This window comes from Diadema setosum, chromosome 7 (genome assembly GCF_964275005.1).
Source record: "Diadema setosum chromosome 7, eeDiaSeto1, whole genome shotgun sequence".
Classification (NCBI taxonomy): Eukaryota; Metazoa; Echinodermata; class Echinoidea; order Diadematoida; family Diadematidae; genus Diadema; species Diadema setosum.
In genome coordinates this window covers 21,050,996-21,072,885 of record NC_092691.1, presented here as the reverse complement: position 1 = coordinate 21,072,885, position 21,890 = coordinate 21,050,996, and the positions used below count along the sequence as shown (strand labels likewise).

The following is a 21,890-nucleotide window of genomic DNA, read 5'->3' as shown; positions in this document are numbered from 1 at the left end:
AAAAGCACAACACAATATACCACATGAATGGTATATGATTAATGCCAGAACTGGGTGATGACCTAGAATATATTTTTGTTTTAAAATACTTCAATGCTGCCACGGTAACTTATGAGTAACAACCAATAACTAGATACAAAAGTTTCACACTGGTTTCTTTCCCACAGTCATCATTCAAATTAAACATGATTAGACAAACAAATGTATCAAATTCAAATAGCATGACAGCACACATTGAACAATAACAATGCACTATAATCTCACTTGAAAATCAAACATTAGTTGAAGAGTTCAACATTTACTGCAAGTGTTTATAATGGGTATCACCGAAGAGTAAAACCCTACTACATGTACAGTAATAAATACACTACAACATATAAAATGTTCTTCAAATATGCAAAGGCAAAACACAGTGAAGATTAAAATCTTTAATAATTGTACAAGAAATACATCACTGAATAAATGCACTGCAGAAAACACATATTGATATAGTATCTAAACATTGCTCACAATAGTATGATCTTGAATCACAATAAAACAACAATTTAAAAAAATGTCATTCTAGTCAGACAGTCTAGATGAAAACTCTGAGAGAGAGAGAGAGACAGAGAGAGAGAGAGACAAAGAAAGAGACAGAGGATGGAAGGCACACAAAAAGTAGTCTAGATTCTCATCAGGTATTATCATGCTGCTGTAAAAGTGGATATTTTCGCTCATCTAATTGTTTCTTGCTCAGCCGGGTAAGAAGAGTTTTGCATGTTTTTAATTCTGCGGAATCAAGACCTCAACTACTGGAACATATGGCAAGCAAAAATATTCACATGCTTTTATTTTCGCGCTAGTTTCTGGTTGTGCGAAATGCATGAAAATTTCAACACTGCAAAAATTTCCACTTTTACAGTATGCCTCAACAGATGTACTCTGTTTCACATCACAACAGGTTCTTAATCTAGTGAACAGGGCTCTCTCCATCAAACTTAAAATGCATTGCGTATGGCATTGTACATATGTGTTTAGAATAACAGCTAAAGCTAAACCTATCAAACCAGATGCAGTCACATGAGCAGCTGTTGTAAAACATCAGTGTAAAATGCACATAAAGACACACCATGTTTGTTGTATATCATATGAGCCATATATTTCGTGAGTGTAAATTTTTGCAAATCGGGACGTCCTGACGATTTCACAAGTGGTTAAATTCTCGATCATGGAGCTTTAGTACTGAACAGAGAAATGCATATGTGGGCATCACATTAGCGTCGGGATCAGAGTCAATATTTTTGTGTGTCTTTAAATTCACGAAGAGCACCCGACTTGCAAAATTCGCAAAAATGAAAACGTCATGAAATATTCGGTATGTGCAGAGTCCCCTAACTGGCATGCGTACCTCAATGGGCAAGAAGGTGGGGATTAAAAATGTTGCTTCGACTCTTTGTATAATCAAGACTATTATCCCTTTGATTAACTAGCTGCACTTTGATGGGATAAAACCTTGAATGAAGGTCTATTACTGAAGATGGGTAGCACAAAAAACATGCAGCACATCATGCATGATTGTATTAACTGAATCAGCTAAATATCAACCATAAAGCCACTTTTGTCTACAGTATACATTCTTTGGCCTTGATGACATGAAAATTACATGAAGCTAACTTCACTGTTCACCTAATTTGATAGAGTGCATTTCTTTCTTTACTGTATCCAAGGCATTCATAATTTTTTTTTTTTTTTTGACACAATGCTGTACATTGGAATTATTTAGTAACTGCATTATTTGTCCATGGTGACTGCTGATATCTACTGTAAAAGTGGAAATTTTTGCAGTGCAGAAATTTGTGCGCATTTTGTGCTACCAGAAACTAATGCGAAAATAAAAGTACACAAATATTTTTGCTCGTTATATGTAACCACTATGTAATGTCAAGATTCCACAAAATCAAAAACACACAAAATTCATTTTACTTGGCAGAGCACAAAAATTTCCTCGCAAAATATATCCACTTATATCTACAATATAAGTAAAACATAAGAAAATGTCCACTTTTACAGTACATGCAGATTGATTTCAGATGGAAACTCCTCATGTCAAAGGCAATTACACAGCTGTATGTACATTGATGAACAGAATAAATAGAATGGATAAAAGATATGTGTGTTACATTTTGTATATTCTAAATATTCATGGTGGCAATATAGTGGGTGAATGAAAAAAGCTGCATTTGCCATACGATAATGAGGCAGGCTGTCATCTCATGTATACAACAGTCTTAAAGGGTGTGTACAGTTCTGGTCGGGGTGAGGATTTAGCTTTTAACGTTTTGCGAGATATTCAGAAACCACTCTATGAGATGTCAAAGAGCATGCAATTCTAAGGGGTATCAAAAGTTTATTTGATGAAAATCGGTTTTGAAATGGCTGAGATATCCAAAAACAAGGTGAAACAAAGAGATCCTAATAAAGGTGGGGCATGTCGCCTTTTATTATTATCACTTTTGGGGATATCTCAGCCATTTGAAAACCAATTTTCATTAAATAAACGTTGAATCCTTCTTAAAATCACATGCTCTTTCATATTTCATAAGAGGTTTCTCCTTATCTCACTTAGGAATGTTCAAAACATGAATCCCCACCTCAACCACTACTGTACAGTCCCTTTAACTCCAAAATGAACAAGATTTCAAGAGAAAGTGAACGGATGATGATATTGGTGGCATGCAATAATAAAGGCCTCTACATATATATCATGGACTTCTATATGGACCTTTTGGTACTAAATGCTGATGAAATATTGATACCATGATATGATGGTAACAAAATGTTACCTAAAGAAGAGTCATGCTTCTGAATATGTACAGCACATGAGCTTATATATAGATATATATGAACATTCATGCACAGAGAACATTACAAAACTTACAAAACAAGAGAAGACATGCATGCTACCATACAGAGGTGCAGCATATATACCAGACATTTCATCTGATACGATAGAGTGAGCACATCACCAATACCAGTACCTGAATTCTGTGGGCGAACAGAGGGCTGATTCGGGGAACCCAAGTCTGCAAACAGTGGGGAGAGGTACAGCCAATCAGGAGCGGGGGTAAAAAGGGTTACATGAGTTTATGACCACCACAAAAAAAAAATAATAATAATAATAATAATAATAAATAAATAAAAAAGTGCATTCTGTGCACTGCAAAAGAAAAGTGTATCATCACAAATAATACTGAAGTCAAAACAACAACAACAATAACAACAACAACAACTACCAATTTGTCAGCTTCTGGGGAAAAAAAATGTGCAGCAGTAGAAAAAAAAAAGGTGGTACTTGCAAAACAGGTGGAAAAACTTTGACAGTATGTGCTCAACAGGACACAAAATGCATGGGCTGTGTGCTTCACATGACACGCTTGCAAGTTTAAAAAAGAAAGTACAGATTTCACGCTATGACTTCAATGAAGTTTAATTACAATGATTCTAATTATGTGTGCGATTCACAATACATACTAAGGAAATGAAAAAAAAAATCTGGACTTAGTGGTCAAAGAAAACTTCACACAAGTTCATACTTTGTGCACTACAATGAAAATTGCATTTGTAACAAAAGATTGATATGTAGGACATCATCTAAAAAACAACAACAAAAAAAAACTCATTCATATATATCTCATTATATCTAAATTTTCAAAGATTAGCAACAGACTTCAAATTTGTTAGGAATCTCAAGGCAAAAAAAAATAGCCACAACTATATCCTGGAAGATTTATGATGGCTGCTATATAATGTTACAGTTAAGCTGAAGAAGTTAACAGAAGGAGGCCTCCAAAAGGATAGCTATTCACAAAGACTTGGAAGAAATTTTTGCTGATTTAGAAGGCAAAATTCAGTATTTTTTTTAAACTGAAATAAAACAGATAGAAACAAACAGCATAGAATACGGAGGAAAGTTTATTTAACATACAAAATTTAAACCTCTAAAGCCTTTGAACACAAACAGCATTTTAGTGAAAATCAAAGTGAAGTTGTGAAAAGAATATGAAAAATATGGCCACATACAAAAAGCTAGATATACTGTGTACATGTATGTCCTATCTTTCAGAGTGGTTTTATTTAGCAAATTTCAAAGTTTTGAGTGATATTCAAGATATAAACTTGCAAAATATTGCCTCCTCCAACACAAATACACTGTTTACCGTCTATACAATCGATTGAATATTGCTAATTGTGCTTCTCAAATAGGGATAGTAATAATACTGCCCTCTATCAGCTTGTCTTTTCATTCTAAAATTTGCATCAAGGTATTGACTCTTTTGTTTTGAAATATACAAGTGTTAAAGTGTATAAGTATCACATAGGAAACATAGTATACTGTAGGTGCCTACATTGAAAAAAAAAAGAAAAGAAGAAGGTAAGAGCATCTATGCATAAAATATCATGGACTGCACAGATAACAGTTTATTGACAGCACAATCACAGGATTACAGTGCTTATTTGAAGAATAAATGTAGTACTTCAGTGTATATCATAAATCTTTATGTATTGATATTCTTCAGTGTTTCATGATCTTATCACGCTGTCCACAACAACTTTAAGATTTTGTTATTTTAAGTACATCTCTCTCTTGGATAAGTTCTCCTCTAACGGTATCAAACAGCATGTTAATACTTATATTACTTTGAAACAGCTTAATATCAAACATTTGTATCATGGCATTGCACATGTATGTCGGTGATATTTGTTATCCAAAAGGTTTGTAAATCAAAAAAAGACAAGAAGGTGCATGCCGACAAAACTTCCAAATATTGGACCTTCCATAAATTTCCAGATAAAAAAACTTTCAGAAACAAACTTTACTTCATTTTCAGATTCACTAAACTTTTGATATAATGAAACTTCTTTTTATTTTTAGATCAACAAACCTTCAGAACAATAAACCTTACTTTACTTTCTGATTTACTAAACCTTTAAAATAATGAAATCATACAAAAAATGAATCTTCCAATGTTACCCAGGAATCCCTGCTTTGTTACATGAAGAAAAAAAAAAAGATCAAAAATTCCTTTTCGATTCATTTCGTATTTGTGTGTATGGCTTACAAACACTCACACAAGACTCCAGTCCGCAAACTAAAATACATTCTAATATATGACATTAAATGCACAGCAAAATCAAAGTACTCACTAAGGAGAATTTATCTATTAGTGAGAAAAAAAATAGTGGCTAAAAGAAAACCATACCAGTGCATTGCAGGCACTTCAGACTCATTTTCAAGTTGACAAAGGAAGTTTTCTGATATAAACAGTCACACGGGTGTAAAAGATGGTGACAAAAGCTGCCTAAAAACAATAAAAACAGATATACAGTCAAGCTACCATTGAAACACATGATCTACACAGCGTGACATGCTAATACTCAGGGTGCACCTACTCCTGAACATATTTCAATTACTGTAGTCCCTTTCATGAGTCAGTAGAAATTTCTCAAAAACTCACCAGGATCCAAAAATTCCATAAAATTATTTCAATGGGCTTGATTTACTCACAGCTTGTGACAAGGAAACAAACTCATGCATGGAACACTATACTTCTTTCTGAGATACGGGGACATTTTAAAACAATCCTGCACCAAGCAACTGGCAGTTACAAGGCAAATGAGATTTTTCTGAATATGAATGCAAAGAGATTTTCAATTTGAGTTCAAGCTACAATCAGCAGAATCAAAATATTTGAGTACTACAGTTTAACTTTTTTTTTCTGAAATTGAACAGATATTAGGACAGCACAGAGTCAAGTTACATTGATTCCCATCATCGTCGTCATCATCATCATCTTTTAGAACTGCAGGTTTCCCACCCTGAGGAAAGGGAGACTTTGACGCCACTCAACTTGATTGGCAATGCAACCACAGGTGAAATTAAAAGGTTTGAAGACTCAACAATTGTGCACAGCTGGCATATAAACAACAACAAAAAATAAATGAATAAATAGGCAGTTACAGGTAAAGTCAGGTGAATATTCTAAAAAAAAAAAAAAAAAAAAAAGAGCAGGTGTGTGATATTAGAAAACAGCGACATGAAGTGCAGACATAACTGTGATGCAAATACAGTACCTGAAGTTTCATTTTCAGGGGAATGAGTCTCATCTGTGAATTCCCAGAATTCCCGGTGCAAATAGAGGAAAGAGGCAAAAAATATGGGAGGAAAAATAGGAAGGAAAAAAAAATGCCAAAGTGCACAAGTGAGCTAAAAGAAAAATTTCACCTTTATGTGGGGAAACAGAACCCCACATGTGTCTTTTGTTTATGGGTAGCTCATTGTGGTAAAGGAGACATCTTCTTCCTTCAGTTTTTTAATATTAACATTTTTTTTTCTTGTGAAAATGTCTCACCAACACCATTTTCAGCACTCAACCATGGATAGAGAAAAATCACACAATACAATCCATTCAGAAATGATGAAATGACCTTGGACACTAGTCCGATAGTGCTACAAAAATTGGAGAAAACAAATCAAAAGAGAAGAAAAGACATTGTAGATTCTGTAATAAGTGCATCACATCACCACTTGATGTGCGAGGACTCCAGGACCTGTGTTCGTGAAATATTCAAGCCATATGATAGCAATAGTTTCACGGTATACCTTGACTGCATTTCGGAAGCTCCAACATACAATAATCAAACTTTATAATAATGACACCCTGAAAATCTTGCACAAATCATCCTCTCCAGGAAACTGCAGATTTCCACGACAACTCATTTACAAAACACTTGGAAAGGCCATAATGCAGGAGACAGAATTCAATACAAATCCAAAGATTCAGCAAGCAAAGGTGCAGTTCACAAATGATAAAGGCAACAATACATAAACAACAATGAGACGGAGAATTTGATGTTCTGTCATGTACAGTAGCAATGGACATGAGCAAGGCTATAGAGTCAAGGGCATCATGGGATATATAATGTCTTGATTACATTGGCATACATCTGTGATACAGCAGTACCTTGTAAATAGGCATTGTGGGTGTGAATACAGGTAGTATAGCGTGTGTGAATGTGCACATGTACACAGAGCATGCAAATAGTTTTGCCTTTGAATGTATGAAATTGATTGAGTGCTATGATTTATAAATAGCGTCGATCTTACAATACATGACTGGCAGCTGATGAATGATTTTTTAAAACAACCAGATGGTCTCATTAATACAACATTAATGACACATGCCCTGTATGCTTAGAGATTCCTGCGTATGTACTTGTTAATATATTAAGATATATTTATAACTTGACATTCAATGTCAATAGACTGCAATTCAGTCAATTGTTTCAACTAATTTGTTATCTACCATATCAAGGCTCATTGTGATATGCTGACAATACTGCTGCCTGGCCATTTAAAAGTAAAATAAAAACCTCAGGGTGACAAATATGCATCTATTCTCTCACTGACTAAACAGAGATGACCTTCATCCAAAGAGGCATTGGAATTTCCAGTGACATTGGAACTCTGAATTTCCACTTTAAGATGCCACGATCTGACATTGACTTGGAAGTTCTAGTTGCAAGAAGAGAGAGAAAAAAAAAAATTGATTTTACACTCTACTACTGATGAATGACCCACAAACAGCAACAGTCTTTTTCTATAATCTCTCCAACTATTCACTGATGAATTTCCTCCAGTGTCATTTAACAAAACCTGTACGGCAACATTGAAGAAGCTAATAGCGTGCACAATAATTGACACTCCACTGTGTCTCACATGTCTGCTACAATCACACTAGGATGGTGGGTTCTCCCCAGTCAGACTGTGCTCAGGGATACTGTTGACTTTATTACCCCTTCTGCGAGACATAATTATATGATTTTGATGTGCATCTGATGAGGGTATATTTATCTCGCTTGTGTGAATGAATAGTAATTTAATTGTGTTTGATATGAAATTTTTACATCTGAGCTGCTGTATATGGTGAAAGATGATGAATATACATTTCACAGAGCTGAGATAAGTGACAACTTACAAGTGTTTCTGAAAGGGAAGAGATCCAGCACTGGTAACTCTCCTGAACAAAAGCCATAAAAAAAGTAAGTTATGGACAATTCTAGCTAGTCGTTCCACTGATGTGACCTCGACATTACCATTGGCAACACGTTTGTGTAATCGTCTCTGCCACTTTGATGCAGTTGCCCTTGACAGATTTAAAATTTGGTTTGAGCTGACTCATTTCACCTGAAAAAGATGCTGAGATTCCATTTAAGGTAATGAAAGAAGAATTGTTCCTGAAAGTAAAAGTAATTTAAAAGATTTTGGAGTATAGTGTCTGATATCTTCAACACTTTGGTGTGACACAACAATGAAAAATTGCAGAGAACACACAAAATCTGTGATTTGACATTTGCAGTACACTTTTTCGAGGACAAACCTTTCTCTTCAGAAAAACCAATGAAATCAGAATGTATAGTTTTCAGTGCCTGACACATCAAATATTTTTCTCCATTGTGAGGTAACAAACACAAAAAAATGTTCAAATCAAAGAGGTTCTTCACAGAAAATCACAATTCATCAAATGGAGGAACATATCCATGAACAGCACTAAAGTTCACTCTAGACTTTGTTTCTTGGCAATCAACATTGAAAGTGACATTGAACAACATGCGAAAAGAAATCCATGTATTGCTTCTCACAACATTCACACTTCACAGCTGGACTTCTAAAGACTTCAATATGTGTAGACTGCTTTTAATACATCCTCAAGAACAAACTTACATTTTTAGATGAAATGGCCAATAAGTCATAGTGTGAAAATTAATATCCTGAACGATGATTTGCTCTCCCTCAAAGCTCAATTTGAAAGGCAGTCTTCCTTTGAGTTTGCACAGTCAGGGATTGTCTACTTCTGGCCCTTTTTTTTCTCTCTTTGTGCAGCACACATCATTAGAGGTAAACAATGGCATATGCCACCTGCCTAATTGTGTGCAAATGAGCAAATGACTTGGTTTGTGCGTCAAGGCTTCAGTCTTCAGGGACAAGCTGTTTCAGACTCATTAACCGCAGCCTTGAGCCATTGAAAATATCACAGTCACCCGGTAACGAGCAAATGATTTGGGAGCTAATGCAATTCCACCTCTCAAGCGCGCAGGGAATTCCAGCAGTGAAGCGAGGAAATTACGGCACAAGTTGTTTGCTTTGTGACAAACGATCGGTGAGCAACTTCTTTGTCTTCAAATGTCGCCATGGCGACGGGACACTAAAAACATGTGGCACAATATCATGCAGCAAATCAACACTTTTTACCTTTCTTTGTCACGCCACCCAACTGCACAAAGTAACCTACACAGAGATGGTCACATTATGTTCAATGAGACTTAACATTAAAAATCCAAAACTTAGGGCTTTAATTTCATTTTCACGTTCGGTTTCATGTAACTATTTGTGCAACACAGCCAATTATGAAGGGAATCTTTAGTTTCTTGTTTTCTAATTATCATTTCTAAATATCAGATTTCTTACATTTCAAACACTGACTATCATGCAAATCCATGATTATTTCCACCTTCCTCATCCAATTAATATTCCCTATATCACCAGACATCATTCAAAAAAGCTTAGAAATTATCAGTAGTACCTAAAATAAATGTACATCAACTGAACTCAAGATAGACCATGAAGGATATACCCATTCAAGAAATACCGTATTAAAGTCCACCTCAGAGCCCTCTAAAATCATATTCCCAGAAAATTAAAGAAGTGAAGAACATGAAGCACTGACTGTTGAAAACATTTTGGGTTTAAAATCTTCATTTACCTCTTTCACCCTGAAACCAATAGCAGTTGCATAAGGGAACTGCAAAGAATTTGTATTTATTAGAAAAAAAAAAGGATGATTTTAGTCATGTGGAAAATTATGTCACTGAGATGCAAAATACATTTGTTATTCAAGAAAACAAGGAAAGCATTACATGTGAATTACATATGTAACATGACAATCTATCATTGCAGCTAAACGATTTCTGTGTTTTGTTTTGCAAGTTTTGACAAGTAGAAGCATCTATTAACAAGTCTCTCTTTACATAATTATCAAGATTGATTGCAGTGTCACAGCAGAGCTACAAGTACTAGCAGTGATGCATGTTTGATTTACAAATGGCATGTTTAGTAGCCAAGCCATTTTCATACAGTCTTAATCACAGCAATTAATGGCTTATGAACTTGCCCCACTTCTTGCATTGTGCGAATGAAGGTGAAATGCTAATACCTGCCCCTTTAACAAAGTCCATTATCTGACTATACTTTGTGCATTATAGCAAAAAAAAAAAAAAAATTAAAAGAATCCAAACCTGAAAGGCACACACAATCACACTTACTGAATGTATGAAAAAGGGTTTCTTGGTGGAAAAGCAAGAGGGAGAAATACAGTATTGAAATCATAATGATAAATTTCACGGATATACAAACATGCAATGTACAATCATATAATTTGCATGTCATTGCTTAATGCCTGTCACAAATCAAAACTCGATTTTGGGGTTAAAATTACAAGGTAGGGCCCTTCTGCCAGGCAAGCAAGGGTCTGTCCATGAACTTCCATGAAGCAATATGTTCAATGAACATGCTGTCACATATGATATTCATACAGTCATGAAATTATAAATTTTGCATCTTACCACGCAATTGTCGGTCAATGAATGTTTCTACAACAGAAATATGGTGCTATACAAATGCTGTGGATCATCATCATTATTATCACAATCAACTGCAATCTCTAATGCAAGTTTGTGATTTGTGTTTGATGCCTTTTCAAACACACAAAAACAAATGGCATTGTTCACTTGAACACTTATTTTCACAAAGAGCAGCAAACGTATTTTGCGTTTTTTTTTTTTTTTAAACTGTGATGAAGTCTAAGAACATGAGCAAATAAAAAAAAACATAGAAACAAACAAACAGAATGCTGAAATGATTCACACTAGACTGATGAACATGCAAATACAATACCCTTCTCACAGGCAACATGGGCAAAATGTGTAGAAAGTTTAAAACACAAATTGTACATCCACGTCTAGTAAAGTGATGAGGGGTAAAACATTTTCCAAATTTTCTGAATATCCATGACAATATTAACTGTAAATGTGGCATCTGATGTGGGAAAGGCAATAGCTTAACTATTGATATAATAACTGCATATTGATTCTACAATGAGAAACTCCTCCTCCCCCCCCCAAAAAAAAAAAAGTACAAGGTATATAAAAAGGATTTTCATTTCATGCTTTCAAATGGCACAGAGGCCTTCTGTAGGTCAGCAATTACAAAAGACAAAATACACATTTTCTGTGTGATTTTTACTTTATGATCTTTCTGTGAAATGATGTGGTACATCACTAGGTGCATTCAGAATAGCGGTGATATAATGCAATATTTCATGCTGTAATTCTCAATGTGAACACAAATACACCCTGAAATACATTGCGAAATACTGTGGTATCAAGGGTGGTAATTCAAACTGCATGCGAGATTTGAATCGTGTCATAAAAGACCACCGATTCATACAGTGGTGTATTTCTCTCATGACCCGACATATACTTCCTGTGGGAGATGCACATTCGCAGTGCCTCATAGAAATATCATGGTAATTTGTGAATAAGAATGGCACCAAGTGAATTATTGCAGTATCTATTACTGTCAACTATTTTGCCAATAAGAACGATGCCAACAAATTACCATGATGGTATTTGATACCATGGTAATTCACATGTCAATGCACCTATTGCCACAATATGATGCAACACATCCTGTACTGGTGGCCCTCCCCTTACACTGTGTATGTTCCAACTGAGGACCCCTGTTTGAAAGATCATGAAATGGGTAAGATTGCAAAGGTCTTTAAGAGTATTACCTGGAACATAGGATGTTGGCTTGACCTGTCGTGACTGGGCGGAGCCCGCGCTCTGGATCAGCCGTGTGGCACCCTGGGAGTGGGGGCGGTGGTGTTGGGGATGGGGGTGGGGGTGGGGATGGGGGTGGTGCGTGAAGACAGGGGGCATCTCATCACGGGGCGGGGTGGGCTGTCGGAGATTGCTGGGGTCCAGGTCGGTCAGCTGAGTGGCAAAGGCGGGGGCGGGGTGATGCACCTGTCTGTGACGTGGGGTGCGGTGGTCAGAGTGTCCTGGTACCCCAAATGGGAGGGGATGGGGAGCGGTTGCAGAATGAAGGGGTAGGGAGGAAGGTTGTGGAAAGAAGGGGTAGGAAGGAAGGGTAGAGAGGAAAGGATAGGGAAGAAGAGGGAAGAAGGTATGGGAAGGAAGGGATAAGGAGCAAGGGGTGGGGGAGGGGTATGGAGGACAGGGTAAGGAAGAAGGGGTAAGGAAGAAGAGGTAGGTAGGAAGGGTTAGGCAGGCATGGTTAAGGAGGAAGGGGTAGGGAGGAAGGGGTACACATGAAGGATTAGATAGGAAAAGGTATGAAAGAATGGGTAAGGAGGAAGGGTTGGAGGAAGGGTTTGATGAAGGGGTAGGAGGATGAGGTAGCCACATACAGTATAAATGGGTATCATTCTGTTTCTCAGCCTTTTATTGCAAAATCTTTGATATTGCTTGTGTGTGATATCATCTTGGATGCACGACAATACTAGACTGTGCCAAGACTTGAAATGCCATCAGAAGAATGAAAAATGCAGTACACAAAAAGAAGATGAGTCAGAAATTACAGTACCTTATCAATTGGTATTTTTTGATATGTGTTTAGTTTGAGATTGAAATTCACAGAAAGGTAGCAAGCCAAGCTGTGCAATCAAGTACAAAGCTGACTCTACTATGACCAATCATATAGCAAAGATTTCTCACATCAATAGAGCAAGCTAAGAATAAGATATGTGTGAGGGAGAAGGAACAGTTTGAAATTTGTCATTGGTGCAGCTCTTCAGTCAATATAAAAATGCAATTGGGAGAGACTGACATAATAGCAATTTCAGTGCAGAAAATAGCTTAAAAACATTCAATCTGCCATATGAATGCATAAACTTGACAAAGAATGTGAGATGGTAAAATCTGCACAACAGTGTGGTGACACAAAAACACAAGGTTACAAAAATCATGAGACTTCTGGTTATTAAAACCAAAACATGACTTCTGGTTATTAAAACCAAAACATGAAATCCAGGGGTAAAGGGAACATTTTATTTGTCATCTTGTGATTTAAGATTTCTCTAGATCTGAAGGTACTGCTGTGATGCTTTCAACAATATATGAAAAACAAGTAATTAATGCAACAATTATTCCTCACTTTCACTTGAAAAACAAACATGGCAATATCAATATGAACACCATGGTATTGGACTTTAAAAGGGATGTTTTAATTCATTCATACAGTATCATCTGCCACTTGCATTTGTATCCCACCATTTTAACAGTGAACTATTATACATTAATTCCCCTAGATCCTCAGTCATGACTAATATTCCAACAGAGGCAGACATATTGCTTATACCTATAGAATGAATGAGAGTATTTATTAAATCAGATCACATGGCTACATGATAAGCCAGTCAGTGATGTGCTTGCTAGAGATCAATTTTGATCACATGTGCTAACCGTACTGCAACAGCATAATTCCCAAATAATGCTGATAACACTACTACTTGGTAGAGGTAAAGGACTAATTTGGCAAGCATATGAAAAGGAAGCTTCATCCTAAGTTAAAACTCATCCCCAAACTCCTCGTCAAACTATGAGAAACAACACACACATAAACAAAGAAACAAATTGCCGTACAGTCTAATTTGTGTTACTTCTAGCCAACAGTAAAAAGAAAAAAAAAATCAAATCCTTACCAAAACTTCGTGAATACATAAAACTGGCCGATTTCACATATAAACTATACCATGTACAACAAAATGCTTGAACTTACATTGAGGACCAACCCTACACATAACTCCAATGCTATTATACCCACCCAAACCCTTGCCTGACCAAATCTGCACACATTATACCCCCAAGATGAATAACACTATGAAGGCAAAACATCACCAAATAAAAGATAGTACAATTTTTTTTTTCACTTCTAAATATAACCTAGAGATACCTCCATAGGACGCAGAGAGGGATGGTTCTTGGGGATCACCAGGGACAGGCTGGCTGTATCGTCTACTGCTGGGCAGCGAGTGCTGGCTGGAGGGATAGTCATGCTGGAATGCTGACCGGTGACCATGACCTTGGTCCCTACCGAGTCGGAGGTCTGAATTCTGCTCAAGATAAAATAAAAAAATATATGTATACATGCATATGAAAAAGAGCATAAATATCAGTATAAAGATGATTGTATCTAAGAGATCTCACAGGCCACGACTGGAGGAAAGACAGCCAATAAAAATCAATAGATGACTGCTCATTTCATCACATATGCAAGTATGCAAAATTTCTCTTTGAATTCTGGATGAAATGCCTGGTAGACAATGCATTTTATAGTATTTTGTTTCGTTTTGTTTTGTTTTGGGTCTATGCAATTCATTGTATACTTACAATGTAACTGAAGGCATAATGTACCATACAAGTTACAGTACAAACATGTCTACCTGTATCAATCAACTGTGGTAAAATTTTGTTGCCAATTGCAAACAGTAACTTTATATTTGACACTGTAAATATGTTCATTTTATACATATAGTAAATTCATTTTTATACACTTATTCATTAATCTAAATTGTTCTTGTTGAGACCCTCATACTCCCCATTGGTGGTCGAAAGAGTTTGATAAAATCTTATAATCTTACAATCTTAGTTTTAATGCAATCATAAATGTCAATAGGGAAACTGATAAGAATTTGTCTCCACTCAATACACAAATGAGATGAAAAATGATATAGCTAATGAATGCAAACATTCACACCTTAATACATCATGTAGTGTACCAAAGGCAGGATGTATTGTATTCAATTTGAATACATTGTGAGTGATTAGTATCCACAGGGGTCTAAACACACACATATGAACTGATAACCCTCATCTGTGTCTACACAGGTTTTCCAGTAACATCAGATATGAATGAGTTATCTAAGGTGCTCTTATAAAGCATTCAAACTATAACTGATTTCCTTTAATCAGCTCACAAATACATGCAAAAAGCAAAGTGCATTTATCAAGTGGATGGTGCTTTGGAGACCAAATACTGCAAACAAATACACAAAAAGGTGAACCTGTGTTCATTTCTACACAGATTCATGCACAGGGTCGAAAATACCCGCTAATAAAAATCAAACTCAATTCATAGTCAACATAGGAAACACAACTTTTTCCCCATTTCCATAAAAAACTGCCCCCAACCCCTCCGTTTTTTGAAGTTGGGAGTGGGTTGAAACAAATTGACCCCCCCCCCCCAAAAAAAGAAGAAAGAATACCATTGACAAGATTTCAAACAATACAGAATCGAAAAGTCCCAGGTGTGTTTAAACACACACACACACACACACATATACACACAAATGCCCTATTAAGCTCTAACAGACAGTTGACATTGAAACACTTTTATCGACCCATTCGTACAAAAATGAAAAAAAGAAAGAAAGCAACATCCAACATTACTGACAGTGACAGTAGCACTATGATCAAATTTAGAATGTAGCAAGCTGTGACTTTATGAGCTAACAGTGCAGGTGTGTTGGTGGTGTACAAGTGATGTTGTTGAATCGCAGCTTTGCACCCAAAATAATCTGCTTTTGTCTGACTTTGCCAGCTCCCTCAAGAAATCAATCATAAACCATCACATCATTGAGAGCCGATGAGCACAAATATTCACACATGAACAAAGAAAACAGCTGCTCTCTCTGAAATGCTGACTTTAAGTAGCTGTAGAGTCATACAGCTTCATACAGCTTCATCCAGCTGCACTGTAGTATGATAAAGGATTTTCACTCATCAGGTTTTTGAAAGTGTTAATAAACAAGTGCACATGATCAACCTTGAAATAGATCCCTATGGTTGTGATTTTGTTTTGTAAAATCTATCAGCATTTCAAAAAAATAAAAAAATAAAAGAAAAAAGAAGAAGTTACATTTAAATCTTTGGCTTAGAACATCATGCATTGACCAGTTGGTTTCCGTATATCATCTAGTGCTTATGAAACATTTCAGGTAAAGCATCATAACCTACTTCATGAAATACCAAATGAAACATATAAAAAGTAGCAGCTGTGGCAGCTGCAATTCTTCAAAGTAGTATTGAGTATTCTATGATGATCAGGGTGCCATAAACTCACTTGCTTAAGGCAACATATACTTTAACTAATGCTGTACAATGGTGCTCACAAACAAACAAATTGAGAGACAATGTTACACAATAAAGGTACTGTTTACCATTGGGAGCAGTTATTTAAAAAAAAAAACAAACATGTTTGAGTTACCACATTTGATGCACATGTGTACATTGTAGGTCAGTTGTATCACAAACCATCCTTCCATACAAAATTTCACAATAAAGCCTAAAATATAAGGATATATCACTATTTTTCTCAATACCTAAACCATATTCTAGAAATAATTTTATTATTAACTATTGTTTACATTTTTGTATATTTAACTATACTTAACATAGAGTATGATGATCATACTGATTAACATTTTTACATTGGTTGTTTCTATTCCTAACTCGCATTTTAGAACTATCTTAAAGCACTATTAAAAGTTGGGGTATTGTTTCATCTGAAAATGGTAAATAATGCCTTTAAAACAAAGCACAGAGTGATAGTACAATTGTACAACTGTATAGTGCATGAATTAAATTTCTCTGTAAGTCTGAAGTCCTGCTTCACACACTGACTTTCCCATTTTGGCATCAAAACATGTTTGGGCTCTACATTCTAGTAACATGTAAAGAAATAGATTTTGAAGCAATCTGACGAAACATGGCAAGTGCATTTAAATGTATTGAGAGTAGCATCACAGCCTGAGCATGGTGCTCAAGCAGCCATTGATTGATGGTTGCTGAGCAACCAGGAGGATCAATGTCAGCAACTGACAAATTAGGGCATAGAGTGATAAACCCTATATCCTAACCTAGCAACCCCCAACTTAATTCAAGCTACTATGGATCTATCAGGTTAAAAGGATGTACAGTAGGCCCTATAATCCCGCCATCAAGATAAAGTGTGCCACATGAATACAGAGGTGATGAGCTGATAACAACACATAAATGAGCGCTCACACATTGAATATGAGCGAATAATGTACACCATGTTCCAAATGAATTTACTTCTCTGGTTTCAGTGAGAAAAGAAGGTCAAAACAAAGCCCCAAGCACCTTTGGTGTTCCAAGCATAAAAGACTTTCACCCACAATGTGTGCCGCATCATTGTGACAAACATGATATCATTTTCATGGTGTTGCATGTACACAGCATAACATACATGTTGTACATGTAAGTGATATACATTGTTCAAAAACAAGGGAATCAAGTGAACAAAAATAAGGTCTTCATTGAACTCTACTAAAGGCAAAATGAAGGCCAGCATACGTGTACATGAAGCTCGTTCAGTGCTTGACATAAAATACTGCTAACAGCAGCATATGTGTATTCTTTTCACTTGATGCTTTTCTTATCTTTTTGATGTAAATATGAGACTGAGTGAAGTTAAAACCATGATTCATATCTCTGGAATAATATTTAAAAAAAGGATCCAGTAATATCTCAATATCTCAAAAGGCCAATTTCTCAGCAGTTCAGTGGTGAAAACACAAGTTTACCAATGTGAACACAAAGTGACTAATTGTTCCATTCATGCAGTGAATGACGTTGTGCAGGTGCGTCCCACTTTCTGCTGCAGTGAAGTGTAATAAGATATTGATACGACATCACCATGAGTGCAATGAATCGTGTATGACAGTGATGTTTAAATGCCTTGGACAAGACTGGTACAATGCATTTGAGGATGCAAATATATACGTATTATGAAGCTATTAAAACTTTCTTTCTATTTTTTCATTACCTTAGATGTTTCTTTCATCATATACACTTATAGTGTACATTAGTGTATGTCAAACTGCTGCAATGTGCATAACAAGTCTGATGCAACTTTCTGCATCAACATATATCATCCAAGTGAGCTCCATGTTGTTTCTTTCTATTTTTTTTTTTTGCTGTTGTATCAGTATCTCCTTCCAATATAAATCCTTCCCTTTTTGTTTTGTTCATATGCAAAGGAAGTTGATTTTTCTTCAAATGAGAAATGTATTAACAAGAACAAAACTACTTTCATACAGGAACTTTCTATTTTTTTTTTTAAAGAAACAAAATCATCTATTATATCAGCAGAGTTGATGATTACAAAAAGTCCTTCTGTGAACTATGCATGATTCTGCTGTCTTGTCCAAGGAGAAAAAGCATCAATTACAGATATTGCGGATAATATGTGAATTTAGTTTTGCTTTGAAGACACTCATGGTTATTGGGTTTACATGTTCTGTGGAATGGGCTTCCTCCTGTGATGATTCGCTGTTCTTTCGTACGCGAATGAGGGGAGAACTTGGCATCTTCTTCACGGTCAGTCGGAAATCAGTCTTAACGAATCACAAAAATTAATGGTGATGATGCAGAGTCATGATCATTCATCAAAGAGAAAACATTACATGATCTACAAGTATGATGGACAACTGATTAAAAATTATGAAGATGAATGTCAAAAACTGTGTTTCACACACACACAAACACACTCACACACACACATGCACACACACACACACACACACACACACACACACAGAAACATGCACAACAATTTACACAACATACATGTACTTGTGGCTTTATCCAAGGACAGCTACAGTAGGCCTACATTGTGATTTTGTCAGGCCTATAGGCCTGCAGCTTTGTCATCCTCAGACATCAGACAAAATATGACACATACAGATTCCCATCGATAAATGACTACTTCATTCTCAGAAAGTTTCTTGACCATGATGTCAAGAAAATTAATCTAACGAATGTATGTTAATGCAATTATAATGAGGAGTTAATTTATGTGTACACATGAACGTGTTACATGCAAACTTTTAGGCTACAGATGATGGACTATTAACAACCAAACTTTCTCTTCTTTGTAGTTAAAGGGATGGCATAGTTTTGGTTGAGGTAGGGATTTAGATTTTAAGCGAGATAATCAGAAACTACTTGTTACATACAGAGCATACAATTCTATTCATGAGGAATTAGAGTTTACTTGCTGAAAATCATTTTGAAATGGCTGAGATATCCAAAAACAAAGTAAAACAAAGTAGTTTTCATAAAAGGTGGGTCATTACCCCCACCTTTTAGAGGACCTCTTTGTTTTTGAATATATATTTCAGCCATTTCAAAAACAAGTTTTATCAAATAAACTTTTGAATTCCTCTTTAATAGAATTGTGAGAGCTCTAATTTTCATAAGAGGTTTCTCATTACCTTTAATACCAAAAAATTGAAAATTGAAACCCTATCTCAACCAAAACTACACCATCCCTTTAACCTCCTCTCATCAACAAACGATACAACATACAAGCTGTGTGGTATACAGCCACAAGAGACAATGTAAAACTGTGAAACGACCCAAGATACTCCATACAAGCAACATCTTATGGATCAATTTATCTTATATGATATCATGATACTATGCTCAATTCTATAAAAAAAAAAAAAAAAAAAAAAAAACTGTTGAGTACAAGCAGCTACATATAGTATGATGATACTCAACATGATAAAATGACAATCTAAACAGAAACAGAAATCTTTCATTAAAAAAAAAACAGAAGTGAAATAAAAACATATATCATTATGTGTACATGTAGAGGGATCAGATACAGTATATTTGTGCTATATTTTGTGCTGATAAAAACTGTTCTACAGTTGTCTGGCATTCCCAAGGGCCCTGTTCTGAGTGATGTCAACCTTGCAATCTTCTCAGAGTTTTGACAAAAACTTTCCAGTTGGATAGGAAACCAATATCTATAAGTGGGTGACATGTCACTGATCACAAATATTTGTTTGTTATGTTAATAACAGTACCTTCAGCTTCAGCACAAAATTTCCTCTTAAACTTACCACTGAAATGACAGGCAATGACAGTGCATCTGCTGAACGCCTGCAATCCTGAGATTTCTTCATGGCAAGTTATTATGTGGTGATTAAAATCTCCCTCCAATCTGTTCCACAACAAAAACACTCTAGAGAATACCATGCAGGCCTTGAGCATAATTACACCAAAGTCAGTTGCCAAATGAAAATTTCACGCTCTTTCCAAAACTCACGATGGTAACTTAGGTCCACGTACATGTTTGTAGTAATTGCACAGGTCCTACATTAAAGCATTTCTCCACCCTCATTTGTTGAAGAGATGAACTTAAACAAACAGACAAAAAAGGAAAAGTTTTGCATCAAGAATGGAATAGCTCCCTTCAGAATCAGAATGTCTCCAGTATCTTTTTGAAAGGGGAAATTTATACTCATGGCGGCAACGTGTGGTCATCTGATCCAAATGATGCCAGCAATGCACAGAGTCCAGGCATGTTCCCATTTCTTCACAGAAGACATATTGACTACATTAAATTTATCTTCCAGCAAAGACAGGATCTTCCAATAAGACACAGACAGTTTCCATGTTTTAGTACTGAGCAAATGATGACAACAGAACACACTTCCTGAAGTAGTTGTAAAAGCTTAACTGCCTGCCAAAAATCAGTCAATGAATGCACAGATGTTGCAGATTACCCTTGAACCAATCCAGATTATATCATCCAAATTGTAAGCACCAGACTTGAGATAGTAGGCTATTCAAATAATTTGGTCATTCCTGATAGGCATCATCAGATTCCTTGACTTAAACTTTCACCCATGAGCTCATGTCCAACCGCAGAGAAGATCATGCAATGCGCCCTTGACTCCTCACAAACTATTTCAAACTTGCGACATCTGACACCGCTGTGATTCTTGCAAGGGATCAAGAGGTCACTGCCTGACAGTAAAGTTCCACTGAGTACGAACTCATAGCTGACATCAAAACACTTATTCTGTATGCAAAAAGTTTCCTTTCACAGGGGTGCATATCACACTGAGATCATCCCACAGCCCTGTCTCGAAAAGCAACTCATGCACTGGTTATTGTTTTGACCGATTCAGCCGGCACCTAACGGACACCTAGATATCCATCAATCGGTCTTAAGAGGAATCCCGTCTAATATGAGGCTAGCTCCACCTAAAGCCATCCTGAGGCTTGCCCACTACATGAAAGGTGAGGGCTTGTGCAAAAAACATGGTACTCTTGTAGTCCATCAATCGAAGATGTCACTTCTGACAATACCGCAGTCATTCCGAACGCCTGGATTCAAAATTTTGTTGTGACAAAACTCTCTAGATGAAGCTGTCACCAAATATTGATACCAAACTTGTTGAATTCACAAGGAGATAAACAAAAATAGGAACTCCGCCTATAGATGAGCAAACATGGACCAATCCTCTTCAAGAATGTTGAAACCGTAAATCATTCCACTCTGGGTGCCCGTTGCTAAGGAAGAGATACCTTGATTTGATAGGCCACGATTACTGGAGGTATTGCTGCTTATCTGTACTTATACCTGCGCTTTTCCATCGATGATTAACCAACTCCTGCACACTGAACTGAAACCCAATATGACACCTGCCGACACAGCTCAACAAACATGCACACAAGCTTCATGCCAGTATGCTATTGACAGAATGAGGTGCTCTATCAATAGGTGAACTCCTGCAGTGCCAAGGGAGAAGGGGTGGGACTAAAGATTGCTTAAAAAAAATCTCATCAAATAACTACCTGATAATATTAAGAAATTAGAGGGGGTTCAGCCCAGTTTCTTTCATTTGTTTGTTAGTTAGTTGTTGTTGTTTTTTTTTTGGGGGGGGGGGTGT

General features: G+C 36.2%; 1 protein-coding gene across 1 annotated transcript in view; it reads right to left on the bottom strand.

Moving 5' to 3' along the window:
• The window catches only part of LOC140231108 (leucine-rich repeat-containing protein 49-like), a 44,829-nt gene that overhangs the window by 15,569 nt on the left and 7,370 nt on the right, over window positions 1-21,890 (bottom strand). The window contains exons 3-7 of the mRNA XM_072311259.1: window positions 18,435-18,536; window positions 14,072-14,231; window positions 11,889-12,158; window positions 6,112-6,144; window positions 3,018-3,062 (exon numbers count right to left, since the gene is read on the bottom strand). Coding sequence (XP_072167360.1) covers window positions 3,018-3,062; window positions 6,112-6,144; window positions 11,889-12,158; window positions 14,072-14,231; window positions 18,435-18,536 — 610 coding nt within the window. The remainder of the gene's footprint in view (window positions 1-3,017; window positions 3,063-6,111; window positions 6,145-11,888; window positions 12,159-14,071; window positions 14,232-18,434; window positions 18,537-21,890) is intronic.